At 37.4% G+C, this 14,370-nt stretch overlaps 4 protein-coding genes across 4 annotated transcripts; 2 read left to right on the top strand and 2 right to left on the bottom strand.

Annotated features, from left to right (window-relative positions):
• Window positions 1-1,797: 1,797 nt before the first annotated feature.
• Window positions 1,798-3,634, top strand: LOC106295534. The gene is made up of 5 exons (XM_013731459.1): window positions 1,798-1,964; window positions 2,067-2,219; window positions 2,637-2,780; window positions 2,873-3,019; window positions 3,093-3,634. Exons 1-5 carry the CDS (start codon window positions 1,905-1,907, stop codon window positions 3,405-3,407), a joined length of 819 nt encoding a protein of 272 aa, XP_013586913.1. The 5' UTR covers window positions 1,798-1,904; the 3' UTR covers window positions 3,408-3,634.
• Window positions 3,635-6,049: 2,415 nt separating this feature from the next.
• LOC106295532 (probable inactive poly [ADP-ribose] polymerase SRO2) lies at window positions 6,050-7,746 on the bottom strand. The gene is made up of 5 exons (XM_013731455.1): window positions 7,176-7,746; window positions 6,865-7,103; window positions 6,650-6,777; window positions 6,455-6,574; window positions 6,050-6,107 (listed from the first exon to the last, which is right to left on the bottom strand). Exons 1-4 carry the CDS (start codon window positions 7,619-7,621, stop codon window positions 6,473-6,475), a joined length of 915 nt encoding a protein of 304 aa, XP_013586909.1. The 5' UTR covers window positions 7,622-7,746; the 3' UTR covers window positions 6,050-6,107; window positions 6,455-6,472.
• Window positions 7,747-8,862: 1,116 nt separating this feature from the next.
• Window positions 8,863-12,461, top strand: LOC106295531 (proline-rich receptor-like protein kinase PERK12). The gene is made up of 8 exons (XM_013731454.1): window positions 8,863-10,139; window positions 10,361-10,837; window positions 10,926-11,012; window positions 11,115-11,185; window positions 11,281-11,357; window positions 11,534-11,681; window positions 11,770-11,931; window positions 12,032-12,461. The coding sequence occupies exons 1-8, from the start codon at window positions 9,311-9,313 to the stop codon at window positions 12,275-12,277; spliced, it is 2,097 nt and encodes a 698-aa protein (XP_013586908.1). The 5' UTR covers window positions 8,863-9,310; the 3' UTR covers window positions 12,278-12,461.
• Window positions 12,462-12,629: 168 nt separating this feature from the next.
• Window positions 12,630-13,571, bottom strand: LOC106295535. Its single transcript, XM_013731460.1, has one exon. The coding sequence runs from the start codon at window positions 13,390-13,392 to the stop codon at window positions 12,754-12,756; it is 639 nt and encodes a 212-aa protein (XP_013586914.1). The 5' UTR covers window positions 13,393-13,571; the 3' UTR covers window positions 12,630-12,753.
• Window positions 13,572-14,370: the final 799 nt, after the last annotated feature.

Raw genomic sequence — 14,370 nt, 5'->3', positions numbered from 1 at the left:
CGTCCATTGGATCTACCACCACCTTTCTCCATACGCTTGACAAACTTGTTGAAGTTTCGAGCCATTAAACTCAGATTCTCTTCAATCTTAGTGACTCGACCATCATCCTTAGACTCAGCTGTGAAGGCAATGCTCTTCTGGTTAGTAGATTGTCGGTCGGTTTTCTCAAGATCATGCACCTTCAGAATGCCTGAGAGTTGATCAAAATTCATCTCATCTGTGTCAACAGCAAGTGTGAGAACAACTTTATAAGCTTTAAACCGTGGTGGTAAGCACATTAGCAGCTTCTTCACCAAATCCTTTTCTTCATACTTCTTGCCAAGAACAGACACTTCACTTGCCAATTCACTGATCTTGCATATGAATTCATCAATCGGCTCATCATCACTCATTCTCAGGTTCTCAAACTTGGAGGCTAGGTGATCAAGGCGTGTCCTTCTCACACTGGTATTTCCTTCAAAGTGATTTATGAGCGTATCCCACGCTTGCTTGGCAGATTCACATCCTTATATGATCTTGAACTGCTCAACAGACAACATCTACTGACGAGAATATGACAGTTAGAGCTTTAGAGTTGAACTTAGACGCTTTCTTCTCACCATCAGTCCACTGGTCTTTAGGCTTTGGACCAACAGACTTATCTACCAAGACAACGGTAGGAGCAATCCAACCATCTTCTACAGACGTCCAAGCATCTTCATCAACTCCTCTGATGATGTGTTGCATCCTCACTTTCCAGTGACCAAAGTTGGTACTGTCCAGCATGATAGACTTATGAATGTGTAAGAGTTCCTTCATGGTGTCCATGAAATCTGCAGGATCTCAACCTGTTAGTAGTACTTGATACCACAAAGGTTTCCCGCTCTGATACCAAATGAAAGTTCAGAGACACACAAATATGAACCGTACACAAGTCTTTCAAGAACACTTTCTTGTATATTAGAAATCTTTTAAACAATCCTCCTAGATCTGTTTAATCCGGTTTATGCTCAGTCACACACGACTAGCGACGGACCAATTTCTAATATCTAAATTACAGAAACCCAAGCTGAAAACCTTTCACTCGATTTCTGTAGCCGACAAAAACAAACCTCTTGCTCTAGCTTTTACTCTCTTAACGCTCGACCTAAAACACTTCTAGGTTCCCTCGTTAAGTACACGTGAAAGACAATATTCTACTTCCTAAAATATCGCCAACAGAAGATCTTCTTTGCTTCGCGCCAAAGCAATATCTTCTACTTTCATAAGTTTGTGACATGTCATCACGCCGTAACAAACTTAACGTACTATGTTACACACTCATCACCATGTGTAACACACTCTTGGCTCAGAACGAACAAGCTCACAATTCTTGAGCTTACATAGCATATATAAACTAAACTAATGATATGTTATGTACATATATTATTTGTATAATCGTATGTATTTGCTTGTTTTCAAATTATAAATAAAACCCATTGATGCTTTCATACATTCCTAGCAATTCTAACTTTTGAAAGACTGATCTTTCAATTATATGCAGTCTGAGTTCAATCTACAAAACTAATAAATAAAGTTTTCACTGATGAAAATACAGTAACATACTTTTTTACCTCATTATGATTTAATAACTTAGAACAGCAGGAAGCACAAAAAAATACCTTTGATCACCTCTTTATTCACGTAGGTCTTGCCTCTACGTCAAGAATTCACGGGTTTCGAGCAGCTCACTTCTTGTTTTGCAGTATGAAAACGTATACGTAAACTGCACCACCAGTCCCTCACTATTATATTCTTTCAATTTCATATCGCATGATGTCTAGCTTTAAGATACCTCAAACCACAAGATATAAAATATTTGGATCGTCATATGCTCTTGCTCTGATCAAATAAGTGTATCATTTTTGGACTAAAATTACCTATAAATGGGTATATTTCCTGGGTTTGGTGCCTGGATCAACCTGAACACGCAACAAGCTCCAAAGGTCAGTTTCATTTCGATAATCAAACAACCCTTAAGAGTCAAATGAATACGAAATACAATATAGTTTAGTTATTGACTTAGGTTATGACTCTGCTTGTTGTAGGCCGAGTCCAAGAAATCTAAGAATGTAAAATCAAAGCCAGGGTCGGAGATAAATACCAATGCGGAGAGCGAAGAAACGAAGAGGCAATTAAAGTTGTGGAGAGCTGAAGAGAAGAAATTCCCATGGCAGCGAGATTATCCTCCTAAGGTGAAGGTAAGATTACATACCACAAACGAATTTTCAATACTTAGATTTGGCTTGACGGTTGCAATATGTACAGCTTGTGTGATCGTGAGATAGTACTAAAATTATTTTTAAGAGGATGCAATTTTTTTTTTGTTAATTCAATATTTATTATACAGATACATGAACAAAGCTTTTAGTCGAGAAAAAATACAGGAATAAAACATAGTTGGCAGGGATTACAAATGAATGTTTATTTATTTACTAACAATCATATACAATTTTGGATTCATAGTTGGTATACAATTTCTTTTTGTCAACAAAGCTAATTATACTTCTACTTTGTTGATGTCCCTAAGACGAGGGTCTGAAATACAAGAGCCATGTAGTGTCTGTGTATTATAAGAAGAAGATCTAACAAATTTATTACATCATTTATGTTTGAAGGTGTCCAAAACGAGTATAGGTGAAACCCATTTGGAGATGGCATTTTCAATAGGATTGCCTCCTGAGACAGTCTTCGATATTGTAACTAGTCACGACAACCAAACATATTCTTACTTCAAACAAATGAAAAGGCGCAAAATCCTGGTTCTTTTTTGTTTTCTTTTCTTCTAATTGTGCCGTTCCTGTTAAGTTCTGATTATAGCAATACTTGAGAAAATGATATTTTTCTTATGAAGGATGTCAAATCAAGCAAGGTTCTTAGGGATAATGGAAGGGATGAGAAAGTCGTGGTAGTTAAAAAATCTGCGCCCTGGAAGTTTCTTTGGTGGGATGGAAAAATGCCAATAGAACTAATTTTCAATGAGAACCGAAAAGATCTCCTCGTAAGAATTTTTTACAAATATCAAAATCTTCTTGTTCCGTTTTGAGAAAATTAAATTAGGTTTTTGTGGACAGACATTATTTAGGATTCCGAGAGAGGATGTAATGAACATGGAACGGTTACTGGGTCAGTTGCAAATAAAGCCATGGTACATAGATAGTGATAAATATTGCACGGCTAGGGAACCGAAAAGCGCAGAAGAATACCGAAAATGTTCAGGCGGAAAAGGATTACTTGGGTCGAAACTGAAGCTGGACATGGTTTATATCCCCATGCAACCTCTTGATATGCCGCCGTTTTCTTGGTACATCCGTCGGGTCACCACCAAAAGCACTAAGAGTTTAATGGAAGATCTTCAGATTCGAGGCGCCGTTCTCCGAAGTATTTGAGACTTTCACTTCCGGTATTGGCACGTTATATCATGTTGACAAAAAAAAATGCAAACACCAAACGGGTCACTTTATCTAGATACAAACCTTGGAGTGCTGATTGTCAAAACCTTTATTTAATGAATAGCAACAGTACAAAATAAACTCAGTTGTGTACTTTATAGAAAACCTTAATCGTTGGTGTCTCCCATATATTTCTAATATAAACCTTACTACACATGATTTCTTTTCCAAAGTGAATGGAGTAAACAGTGAGGTATCTAGATAAATGACCTCTTAATCATTCAACACTACAGACAATACGTGTTGCTTGCGGGTCAGGCAACTCTAAAGTTATCTTGTTCTTTACAAATTTTCATTTCTTATTATATTCCAAATCAAAATACAATTTTTCTTGTCCCATTGCTTTTTTCGTTTCAGTGCTTTGTATATGACGCTACCCGGACGTAGAATGAGACCGTTTGTGCAAGTAAAGGTTACCAAAATATCGACAAGGATATGAAAAAATGTAGCAAAGCAGCAGACAAGGAAAGATTGCGGCCAAAGTAACAGTGAACCACTACTTTCAGCCACATCCTATTTTTAATCTGCCAACACTTTCTTGGTACATTCGTGGGACCACCATCAAGATTACCAAAACTCTGCTCTTATTGATCCAAAATATGGCTAGTAGGATTCGACGAGCTAAGCGAAATCTCTAAGTAAAGACTTCAAGCAAAATACATGGATAAACAAAGCCTAAATGATCATACACAGATTAATATTTGTAAAAAGTTTGGATGTTTAATATATTCCTATATTCATCAGAAATAAGTTTTAGGAAACTCGTGTTGACTTTATGACGTCAAAAACCTCAGGTCAGTTTCATTTCCACGAATCAGAGCTCAATCAATAAAAATTACTATAAACTAGGTAATTTGTTGCTCAAAAAAAAAAAACTAGGTAATTTATGATTATATTTATTGTCGCAGGCCGAATCCAAGGGATCAGAATCAGATAACGTTAAACATGAGTCGGTGTCAGAGAAAGATAGTATTAAACCGGCACTTTATCACCATGTCTGTTTTGTGTGTTGTTTCTCTTGGTTGTTTGTGGACAGGCAAAATCAAAATATAAAAAAAAGAGAAAAATGATGTTCATGAAAGTGTTTGAGGGTAGCTATAAAGTGGAGCCAATATACGTAGACTCAGAACGTTTCTGCAAGCACAGGTTGCCTAAAAGCCTAGAAGAATACAAAAAATGAAGGGGTGGACAAGGAAAAATTGCATCGAAAGTGATACTAAACCAATACTTTCAAACCCTCTCCTCCGTTTAGTCTGCCACCGTTTTCTTGGTACATTCATGGGATCACCATCAATACCACTAAAACTCTGCTCCAAGTGCTTCAAATTAGGGGCAACTCTTCGAGAGATCTCAATAGAAGACGCAGTAATGACACCAAGCAACAAACATGGAAAACACTAGCCTATAGTTTCATTCACAAATATATGTTCTAAGTTAAAAATTCTATATACTTTTATTAGAAAATTAAATTTGTATTAGATTATATGGGATTTCGGCTTAAAATCAAATGATCTATAAATAAATTGTTCGTTTCTCGTACAAATTATTAAAAATCTTTTTCTTTTTAATTTTTAAAATAAAAATTTTCCGGCTTCAACATTAATAACAGGATAGTTAGGCAAAGACTTTAGGTTTATATCAATTATGGATATAAACCTAATCGATATCGATTATATCGATTATCGATCGAGTTGAATTATGTGAATTAAACTCTAATACTATATTAAGTTAGATAAGTTTATTCATTTTTATTAAGTAGATGTATTTGTATACAACAAGTTTCCATATAGGATATAGTTTAGAAGATCCGGGCAGGGTCTGATATGAGATTCTGAAGGCTGTAAGCATTTCTTAAGAGTTTTAATAAAAAGGAATTTTTAATTATAACTTAAGAACTTATAATATAGGACAATTATCTCAAATAGCCATTTTTTAAATTTTTGTCACAAAAATAGCTTTCAAGAAAAAAAAATGACCAAATAGTTTTTTTTTTTTTTAAAAAAATTTAATTTTAATTTTTTTATTTTTAAAAATTTGAAACATCCCCAAACTCATCTCTTAACTCTAAACGTTAAGTCTATATTATTTAATCTTAAGATTACATTTTTACTCTTTAATAAAACTTATTTTGGTCATTTTTTTCATTGAGGACTATTTTTGCGACAAAAACTTAAAAATGGATAAAACTTATCCTAGAATATAACATTCAAGAGAATTAGTGGATAAGACTAAGGTTCTACGAGTTGTGTCCAGATCAGACCTTAGAAGTGAGAAGGGGAAAATGCCATGATGATGATGATTCAAGGAGAAAATGGCACTGTACTGGAGAAGAGAAAAGATGAGGACATAGTAAAGGAGAGATGGAGATCACGTAGGAGAAGTAATGGGAGGAGATATCAGAATCAGAGAATGATGTAATGAACGAGATTATGATATAAAATTTCTTGATTGTTCTCGAAATTTTGAAAATATCATTAGCTATATGAAATAATGATCTTTACAAATTTTCCAAAGTTCATATCACAAGGGATCCTCTGTGTGTACCATCTAATCAGAAAAGGAGACAAATAAGAGCTTAAAAACTCTCAGATATAGATTTTCCACAATTGATTGAGCTTCCACGCGTCTTAGACTTCTCTGCAAGTGATAGAAGAAATAAAGGTCAATGCTAAAAAAAAATAAAAAAGGTCAATAATAAAATTTCTAGAAAGGACTATAAATTCCAAAGCTTAGTGAGAAAGGAAAATGAACGGCCACAAATTTTGCATGAGTTGGAACTTAGAACAACACACGTCTAAAGGTATTAGAAGAAAGATCCCTTTTTCACCCCTAATTTATGATTCTCAATCCTTGCTCGATAAGAAAGAACAAGAACAAAACTTTTTCAACTTTTCACTTTCTATTAATTTGATTAGATGAGAAAGGCGATGAAAAGCACATTGATTGTATGATATAAAATGAAAAGCTAAACAAGACTCGCTTACCCTTTCATCTATCCTTCCTTAAACCCTGTCCCTGTGGTTCCTGATTATCTGAGCCAAAAGGTCGTCTCCAGCCACTTGTCTCATCATCCGAACCAGTTGATATCTCTGAATCTTCCGTTTCTGGAAGAATAAAACCAAACATTAGATCCAAAGTAATAAAACAATAGTAAAATGTTGCATTAATTGAGTTTTAACCCTAAAATCATCGTAAGTCCTCATGATCAAGCTCATTCTGGAAGCATCGACAGACTTGGACAGCATTGACATAAGCGCAGTAAAACTAACCCAAGGCGAGCTTGGCGGAGGACCACCTCTACCTATAACTGAAAGAAACATACCACCATATTAGAGATAATAATTAATATACACAAACTCATCAAGCATTGAAAGAATGAATCTGCTTTTCATACCTCTGAGGCGAGGAGACCTGAAACTGAGGATGTAACTCGGTAAGATGTACGAGTTCATGTTGGAGCTCCACACAACATACTTACTCGGATTCTGAAGATCATCCACACCGGAATCGAATTCACTAGAGCTCGGATGCGACTGTTTAGACCCGGAGGCGATCTGCTCAGGCTTCCCGAGGAGTACACGGCATAAGATAAGATGCCTCACACCTTCCCCGTCTGGCTCTGCACCTACAGCTCTGCAACAACAACAACACTTGACCGTTACATATCACACAATCTACACATTGAAATGAGATTACAAGACTTACGCGAAGAGAGAGCACTTAGAAGCAACGAGATGGATTCCGATTCCATGAGAACCGTCATCGATCTCCCGGCTGCTGAATCCGTACGAGACGATACCCTCGATCTCTTCTCTGGAGCCAGCGTACCAACCGTACTTCACATTCGGATCTCCCCCGTTCTTCCTCGCCATGGCTTCCGTGAAGATCCGAAACGCTACGTACCTGGCTCTCGTCGCGATCCCTTCCGTTGAGTTCTTACGCACGCTCGCCACCGTCGTGTCGCCCGCGAAAGCGGCGCCTAAGCCGGAGAGGAAACACGCTTTGATGACGTCGTGCTCCTGGTTTCCTTGGCCGAGAAGGATCGTTGATCCGGAGGAGGAATCGGCATCGTCGGAGAGGGGATCGAAAATTTCGCCATTATCGAGTTCGGTGACGGACGATTGGTCCTCGATTTCGACCTGCGCCGCCATCACGAGTGGGAAGGAAAGAGAGAGAGAGAGAGACAAGTTTTCTTGGGGAAGGGGACTAACCAGAGAATGTAGAAGAAAGGAGACAAGTATTAAACGGTTTTAAAGCGGTGCCGTTACGTTCTGCTTGCACTACAGGACCCTTTTTTTTAACCACTCCATCACGTGTCTAATGACTTTATTACCCCTACAATTAATTGCGTTACTTGCTATTGGATGCAATGATCATCTTCTTCTCATCTAAGATGATATTTTTGTTGATAAAGTTCGGTTTTAATTCCTTAATTACAGATTTTTTCCTTGGAATGTTGTTTGAATTTTCTTTGTGGCTAAGTTTGCTTAGTGAAGGTGTAAACTTTCTACTGGTTTACAAGAATATTCTGCAGAATCTGTAAATGCATTTTTGGACATGAATAATAAAATTTGTTAATAATATCGGAAAAGATAGAAATATCAGATTGCTGGTAAGACTAAGCTATGTTAATATGAGGTACTAAATTCGGGTAGCGTGGTAGGTTTTCCTTTTAAACCAATGCCTTCGCTGAGTTGGCTAAAGTTTAGTTTTACTTGTTTGGTAGTAATATATCTCGCTTGGAATGGATCTATTATTACAATGTTTAAATATACTACCATTTTTTAAATTAGGATGGTGAACAGGACAAAATTTAAATTAACAATAAAAGTAACGATCGTTTGCGTTATAGATAAAAACAATAACGACAAGTTTGTCGCATGCCAAATTAACAACGATGAAAATAATGAACTTTTGTTTACAGAAAAATAAAAATGTAATGAACATTTAGTTAGTTATTGTCGGTTCGACGATTGCAAAAGTAAACAAATAAATACTTAATATTAAACTACTAAAATAACCGACGTTTTTTACTACCGCCATTCAAATCCATGACGGTAACTAATAACTAATTTCGTGGCTGCAACAAATCGAGCATGCAACATTGTAGGCCTATCAGCATGATGTCATATGTTAAGGTAGAAAATGTATTAATGAGCTTAAGTAATGCGTCTCTCTAATTAAGGCCCATTTATATTGCCAAACCAATAGGCCCTTTAAAGAATTACCTCATATTATTCGACGAGTTACCGGGTCGGGTCAAAGAGTCCAATTTATAAGACCTCAAAATTCCGTTGAATTTGCGCGGTAACCCGAGAATAAAGGAGTAACATCTCAAAAGAAACAAGGAACCAATACGACGAGGAAAAACTAAAAAGAAAAGACACAGAAACATATAATATTGTAGAGAGAGAGAGAGAGTTTTTGGATCAAAGGGCGGGGCACAGGAGAGGTGCCTACAACTTATCATCATCATCATCATCACTGCTAAAAATGATCATGGCGATTTGTTGATTATCCCTTTCAAAATCTTTCTCTCTTCTTCTTCTTTGTTGTTTTTTTTTCCCAGGAAAAGAAACCAAGGGGGAGAGAGGAAGAGGTTCTCCTTCCATTGAAGTCCTTTTCGTCTGTAATGTCTCTCTCTCTCCACCCCATTCAAAGGTCCTCCTGGATTTTTAAACCCTAATTTATTTTTCTCTAGCAGGAGAGAAAACTAAACAATAACTGTGGTTTCATTTATTCAAATATAAATTGAGAAAATAGAGTTTCTGGAGAAGAGATAATTTGTATTCTTCTTCTTCTTCAAATCAACTTTGAGTGTTCGATTTCTAAAAAATAAAATGTCAGACTCAGACGGTTCGCCAAGTTCTTCACCACCAGCCGATTCAGCTCCCCCGCCGGATTCTTCATCCGAGAATTCTGCTCCTCCACCGTCTGATTCCACATCTACTCCTTCTCCACCGGCTGACTTATCAGAGCCACCACCCTCTGACTCAGAACCGTTGCCTCCACCTCCCGATTCAATACTTCCTCTACCTTGGATCCTAACTCCATTAACAGACACTCCTCCTCCAGATTCCAATTCTCCACCGGAAGACTCAAACAATCCTCAGCCGTCGCCAACTTCAACCAAACCCCCTTCTCCTCCGACAGATTCAGAAACACCACCGGCTCCTCCATACGAATCCGATAACCCACCTCCATCTTCAGACGTTCATCATTCTCCTCCTTCACCATCATATTCTTCAACCAACCCTGAAACCCCACCGTCACAGTCTCCTTCTACCACACCATTAGAACCTACCAATTCACCTCCGGCTCCACCGTCAGACCCAACCAATCCTCTCCTAATCCAACCATCAGCGCCAGCAAATTCCCCACCGGGGGCGAGCTCATTTCTTGCACCACCAAAACCTAACGGTGGTTCGGGTGGAGGAGCCGTTGTGTCTCCATCTCTCACAGTCCCTAGCAAAGTAACGCCTCCAACAAACGGAAGCAATGGTATTAGCTCTCAAGGGGAGATTATGGTCGGTGTGGCTGTAGCCGGTGGTTTCGCCATCATGGCCCTTATAGCCGTTTGTTTCTTAGTGAGAAGAAAGAAAAAGAGAAACATTGATAGCTATGATCACCCTCAGTACTTGCCACACCCTAACTTCTCTGTCAAATCAGGTTTTCATAAATCTTTGTTTTTAATTATCTCTCCGTTTTTGAATGATTAGGACTTTCCATACATCCCTAGGGTTAGGCCCAAACTTTCCATTTTTTGAAATGTTTGTAACTGATTGTATTCTATTCCATTCATGTTAAACGGTAAAAAAAAAAAAAGTGATGGAATTAATGAAATAAGTCATTTCACATCTTTTGACACTGTCTTTCTTTTGATAATATAGATGGATTCTCATACGGACAAGACCCTAGTAAAGTATACTCTGGTCCTGGTGGTGGTTCAATGTACAATTCACAGCAGCAACATTCCTCTATGGGAAACAGCTACGGAAGCCAACCCGGTCACCAGATGCAATCCAATAGCATGCCTGACTCTGCCATCCTCGGAACTAACCAGACTCATTTCAGCTACCAAGAGCTTGCGGAGATCACTCAAGGCTTTGCTCGACACAACATTCTTGGAGAAGGTGGGTTCGGATGCGTATACAAAGGTACCTTACATGATGGTAAAGTTGTCGCTGTGAAGCAGCTTAAAGCAGGGAGCGGACAAGGTGATCGTGAGTTCACGGCAGAGGTTGAGATCATCAGCCGTGTTCACCATCGGCATTTGGTATCTTTGGTGGGTTATTGTATTTCGGACCAGCATAGATTGCTTATTTATGAGTATGTTGCGAATCAAACGTTGGAGCATCATTTGCATGGTGAGTTGCTTATACCGTTTCTGGTATAGACCGGACTTTTAGGTTAATGTGTTAGACTTCCTTTACTCAAGCGTTCTATCTTTTTTAGGAAAGGGAAGGCCGGTTTTAGAATGGTCGAAAAGAGTCCGGATCGCTATAGGTTCAGCTAAAGGGTTGGCGTATCTGCATGAAGACTGTGAGAGACTGCTAATATTTCAGAGCAAACATATTAATCATACCCTTCACATTTTCTTTTGTTTTTTTTTTTGGTTAAGTACTTATTTGTTTTCTTATAAAGGTCATCCAAAGATCATTCACAGGGACATCAAGTCAGCAAACATTCTGCTGGATGATGAATATGAAGCTCAGGCAATAAATAAAACCTCTTTTACTTTATATCCATCATAACTCTCTGACGTTTCAGTTGATGAGACTTTAATCTTGGTTTTTTTCGTGGTGTTTAGGTTGCTGATTTTGGACTTGCTAGACTCAATGATACAACACAAACTCACGTATCAACTCGGGTCATGGGGACCTTCGGGTAAGCATTCATCACAAACATTACTCCAAAACTAATCCAGTTTCTTGAAGATAAGTTTGTTTTATTTGACGTGAGACAAAATATTTTTTTAGTATTCCCTTGGATTAAAACTAAGTCTTGAATGATCCTATGGTTTTGTCATAGGGATCAAGACTAACATGTTTTAACGTTTTCAGGTACCTAGCACCAGAATATGCATCAAGTGGGAAACTGACTGATAGATCCGATGTTTTCTCGTTCGGGGTTGTTCTCTTAGAGCTTGTAACGGGAAGAAAACCAGTTGACCAGAATCAACCTCTAGGAGAAGAGAGTTTGGTCGAATGGGTAGCATAACCAATCTTCAAACCTATATTCAGTTACAATAAAAGATGGGCTCTTTTTTACTCTACATTATTTACACATGAACTCACAGGCACGGCCGCTGCTTCTCAGAGCAATTGAGACCGGAGATTACAGCGAACTCATTGATAGACAGCTCGAAAAACATTATGTGGAGCATGAAGTCGTGAGAATGATCGAGACTGCAGCTGCATGCGTTAGACATTCTGGTCCAAAACGTCCACGCATGGCTCAGGTAAATTTCTGGCTAAAAAGTTTCAAAAAACTGTTATGCTATATACTATTCTTGATTTTAATTTATCATGTCTTAAAACTCATATTTTTGGTGAAATAAGGTTGTGAGAGCATTGGACTGCGACGAAGACTCTGGAGATATTAGCAACGGGATCAAAGTTGGGCAAAGCACAACTTATGACTCAGGGCAATACAACCAAGAGATCATGAAGTTCAGGAAAATGGCGTTTGGTATTGATGATAGCACAGAGTCAGGGATGAACAGTGGAGGTTACTCTGGGAAAAGCTCTTCTGATTTCTCAGGGAATGAATCAGAGACTCGACCTTTCAATAACCGACAATTCTGATCATACAAATATACAATAGGTGAAAGTAAATACATACATCTGCCTCTTTTCTTGAAATCTGTAAAGCTATTATTTTCATATATTGAGTTGAGATGCATTTCTTGGTAGGTGCCTTAATTTTTTGTTCTCTAATAGCTAAATGCCCTCAGAAAAGAAAAACAGAACCAAGAAAAAGTTGTGAAGAGTGAGGATGAATAGTGAAGAACCTCTTTGTATACTGATAAACCTTCCTCCATAATTAATTTGTTGATTCTTTTACAAAATTATTTTACTTTAGAATTTTTTTATAATAATGGATTTATTTAGTACGTTAGAGTATTTAGTGTATACTTAACACCAAGAGACTCAGAATTTTTATAGCTTCACATACCCATAAATCAACCTAGGCAAGGAAAAGCACAAAAGAAACCAATAATAGAAAGGCAGCAAATAAGACATAAACATAAAGTGTTTTGTTCTTAGACAACTCAAAATAATTAGTGTCCTGGTCGGAACTCGAAATCTGGACCTCCATGTCTGATTTCACCTTTACCATGAAGACCGTCTTCGTTTTCAGGTAACTTGAACCTCACTCCATATTGAGGTGGACCTCCTCCGCCCCTTTCTCCTCTCTTGTTATCAAATCCGAATTCCATGTCATCTTCGTAATCTCTTCCATAGGGTTTCTCAATTTCCCTATGATGTTTCATATCCACACCAAACTCCAAATCACCTCTCTCCCTCGGCTCAAACTCTCTTCCATAAGGTTTCTCAGTTTCCCTATGATGTTTCATATCCGCCCCAAACTCCAAATCACCTCTCTCCCTCGGCTCAAACTCCACAGGCCGAATCTCATGGCTCTTCGTAGATGACCCTTTCTCGCGCCTTGGCTGTTTGCTATGATATTGCTTGGCCCCGCGGCTTATGCGGTTGCATAGCCTCCCGAAGATACAAGCCACAGCCGACAAGACAAGTATCACGGCTACGACTATGAAGACCGTCGCAAAGGAACCGCGTGAGCCATAGGAAGAAGAAGCTGGTGAAGAGGAAGAAGATGGATATGAATTTTGTGTAGTGTATGCGTTTGGATACACAACAACGGGCTGTTGCATTTGTTGTGCTCCTTGGTCTCCCATTTTCTCTCTTAGGGTTTGGTTTATGTTTGGTTCGTAGAAACAAATCAAGAAGTGGTATAAGAAGATGTTGAAGTTGTCAGTTACTTTGGAGAGTAGAGATCAAAGAGGGTTATATTGTGAAGGTACATGTGGAACAAGAAATGTGAATATGCTTCATTCCATGTGAGATGAGGGGTAATGAATTAATAATAGAAGCATTTCGTGGCTTGAATAAAGTTACTAATTAATGTATCATACAAAAGTGACAGGTAATGAAACGAATAAGACTAATGGGTATGAAACCAAAGTTCTAAATTGAGAATATTGATCTTTGTTGTTTTTCTTTCTTTTCTTTTTATAAAGAGAGACAACTAAAGAGATTCTTTTGATGTCTAAGTGGAAGGAGAGATGTACTTAGGTAAAAAAACATGTTTTATTTGTGAGAAGATCAAGTGGGATACACTTCCATCTTTTCCAAGAAACATCAAAAGATTTATGGAGAGGGCTTAAGCAGTCATTGACTCATATATATTACTTCTGTGAATTCACTATTTTACACATAGTTTCAAGTTTTATTATATGTGCATGTGTATATGTAACTGAACTGTAAAAAGGGAAATTTTGACAAAATGCCCTAAAATTAAAGGCTTTCTGTATTCCTCTGAAATAGCAACATAAATACATTTTAACTTAAAACTAGATCTCGATCCGCGCAACCGCGCGGGTTTTTGTTTTCATTTATTTTTATATAAATATTTTGTTTTCAATTCTAAATTGATATATATTATAATATATATGCGTCTATCAATTTTTAAAACATCTATCAATTTTTAAAACATAATAAGTTTACTGTATATTTTTTTCCTTGAATAGATTGTTTCAAACTTTCACATGTATTTGTATTTTCTTCTATATATATATTTTCAGATTATTATTTAATTATTTAAATCCTAACTATATATATAAAGATTAATAAAATATTGTTTTATTGTCATATTC

The sequence above is a fragment of the Brassica oleracea genome, chromosome C5 (assembly GCF_000695525.1).
Source record: "Brassica oleracea var. oleracea cultivar TO1000 chromosome C5, BOL, whole genome shotgun sequence".
Taxonomy (NCBI): Eukaryota; Viridiplantae; Streptophyta; class Magnoliopsida; order Brassicales; family Brassicaceae; genus Brassica; species Brassica oleracea.
This window is presented reverse-complemented; position numbering and strand designations above follow the sequence as displayed.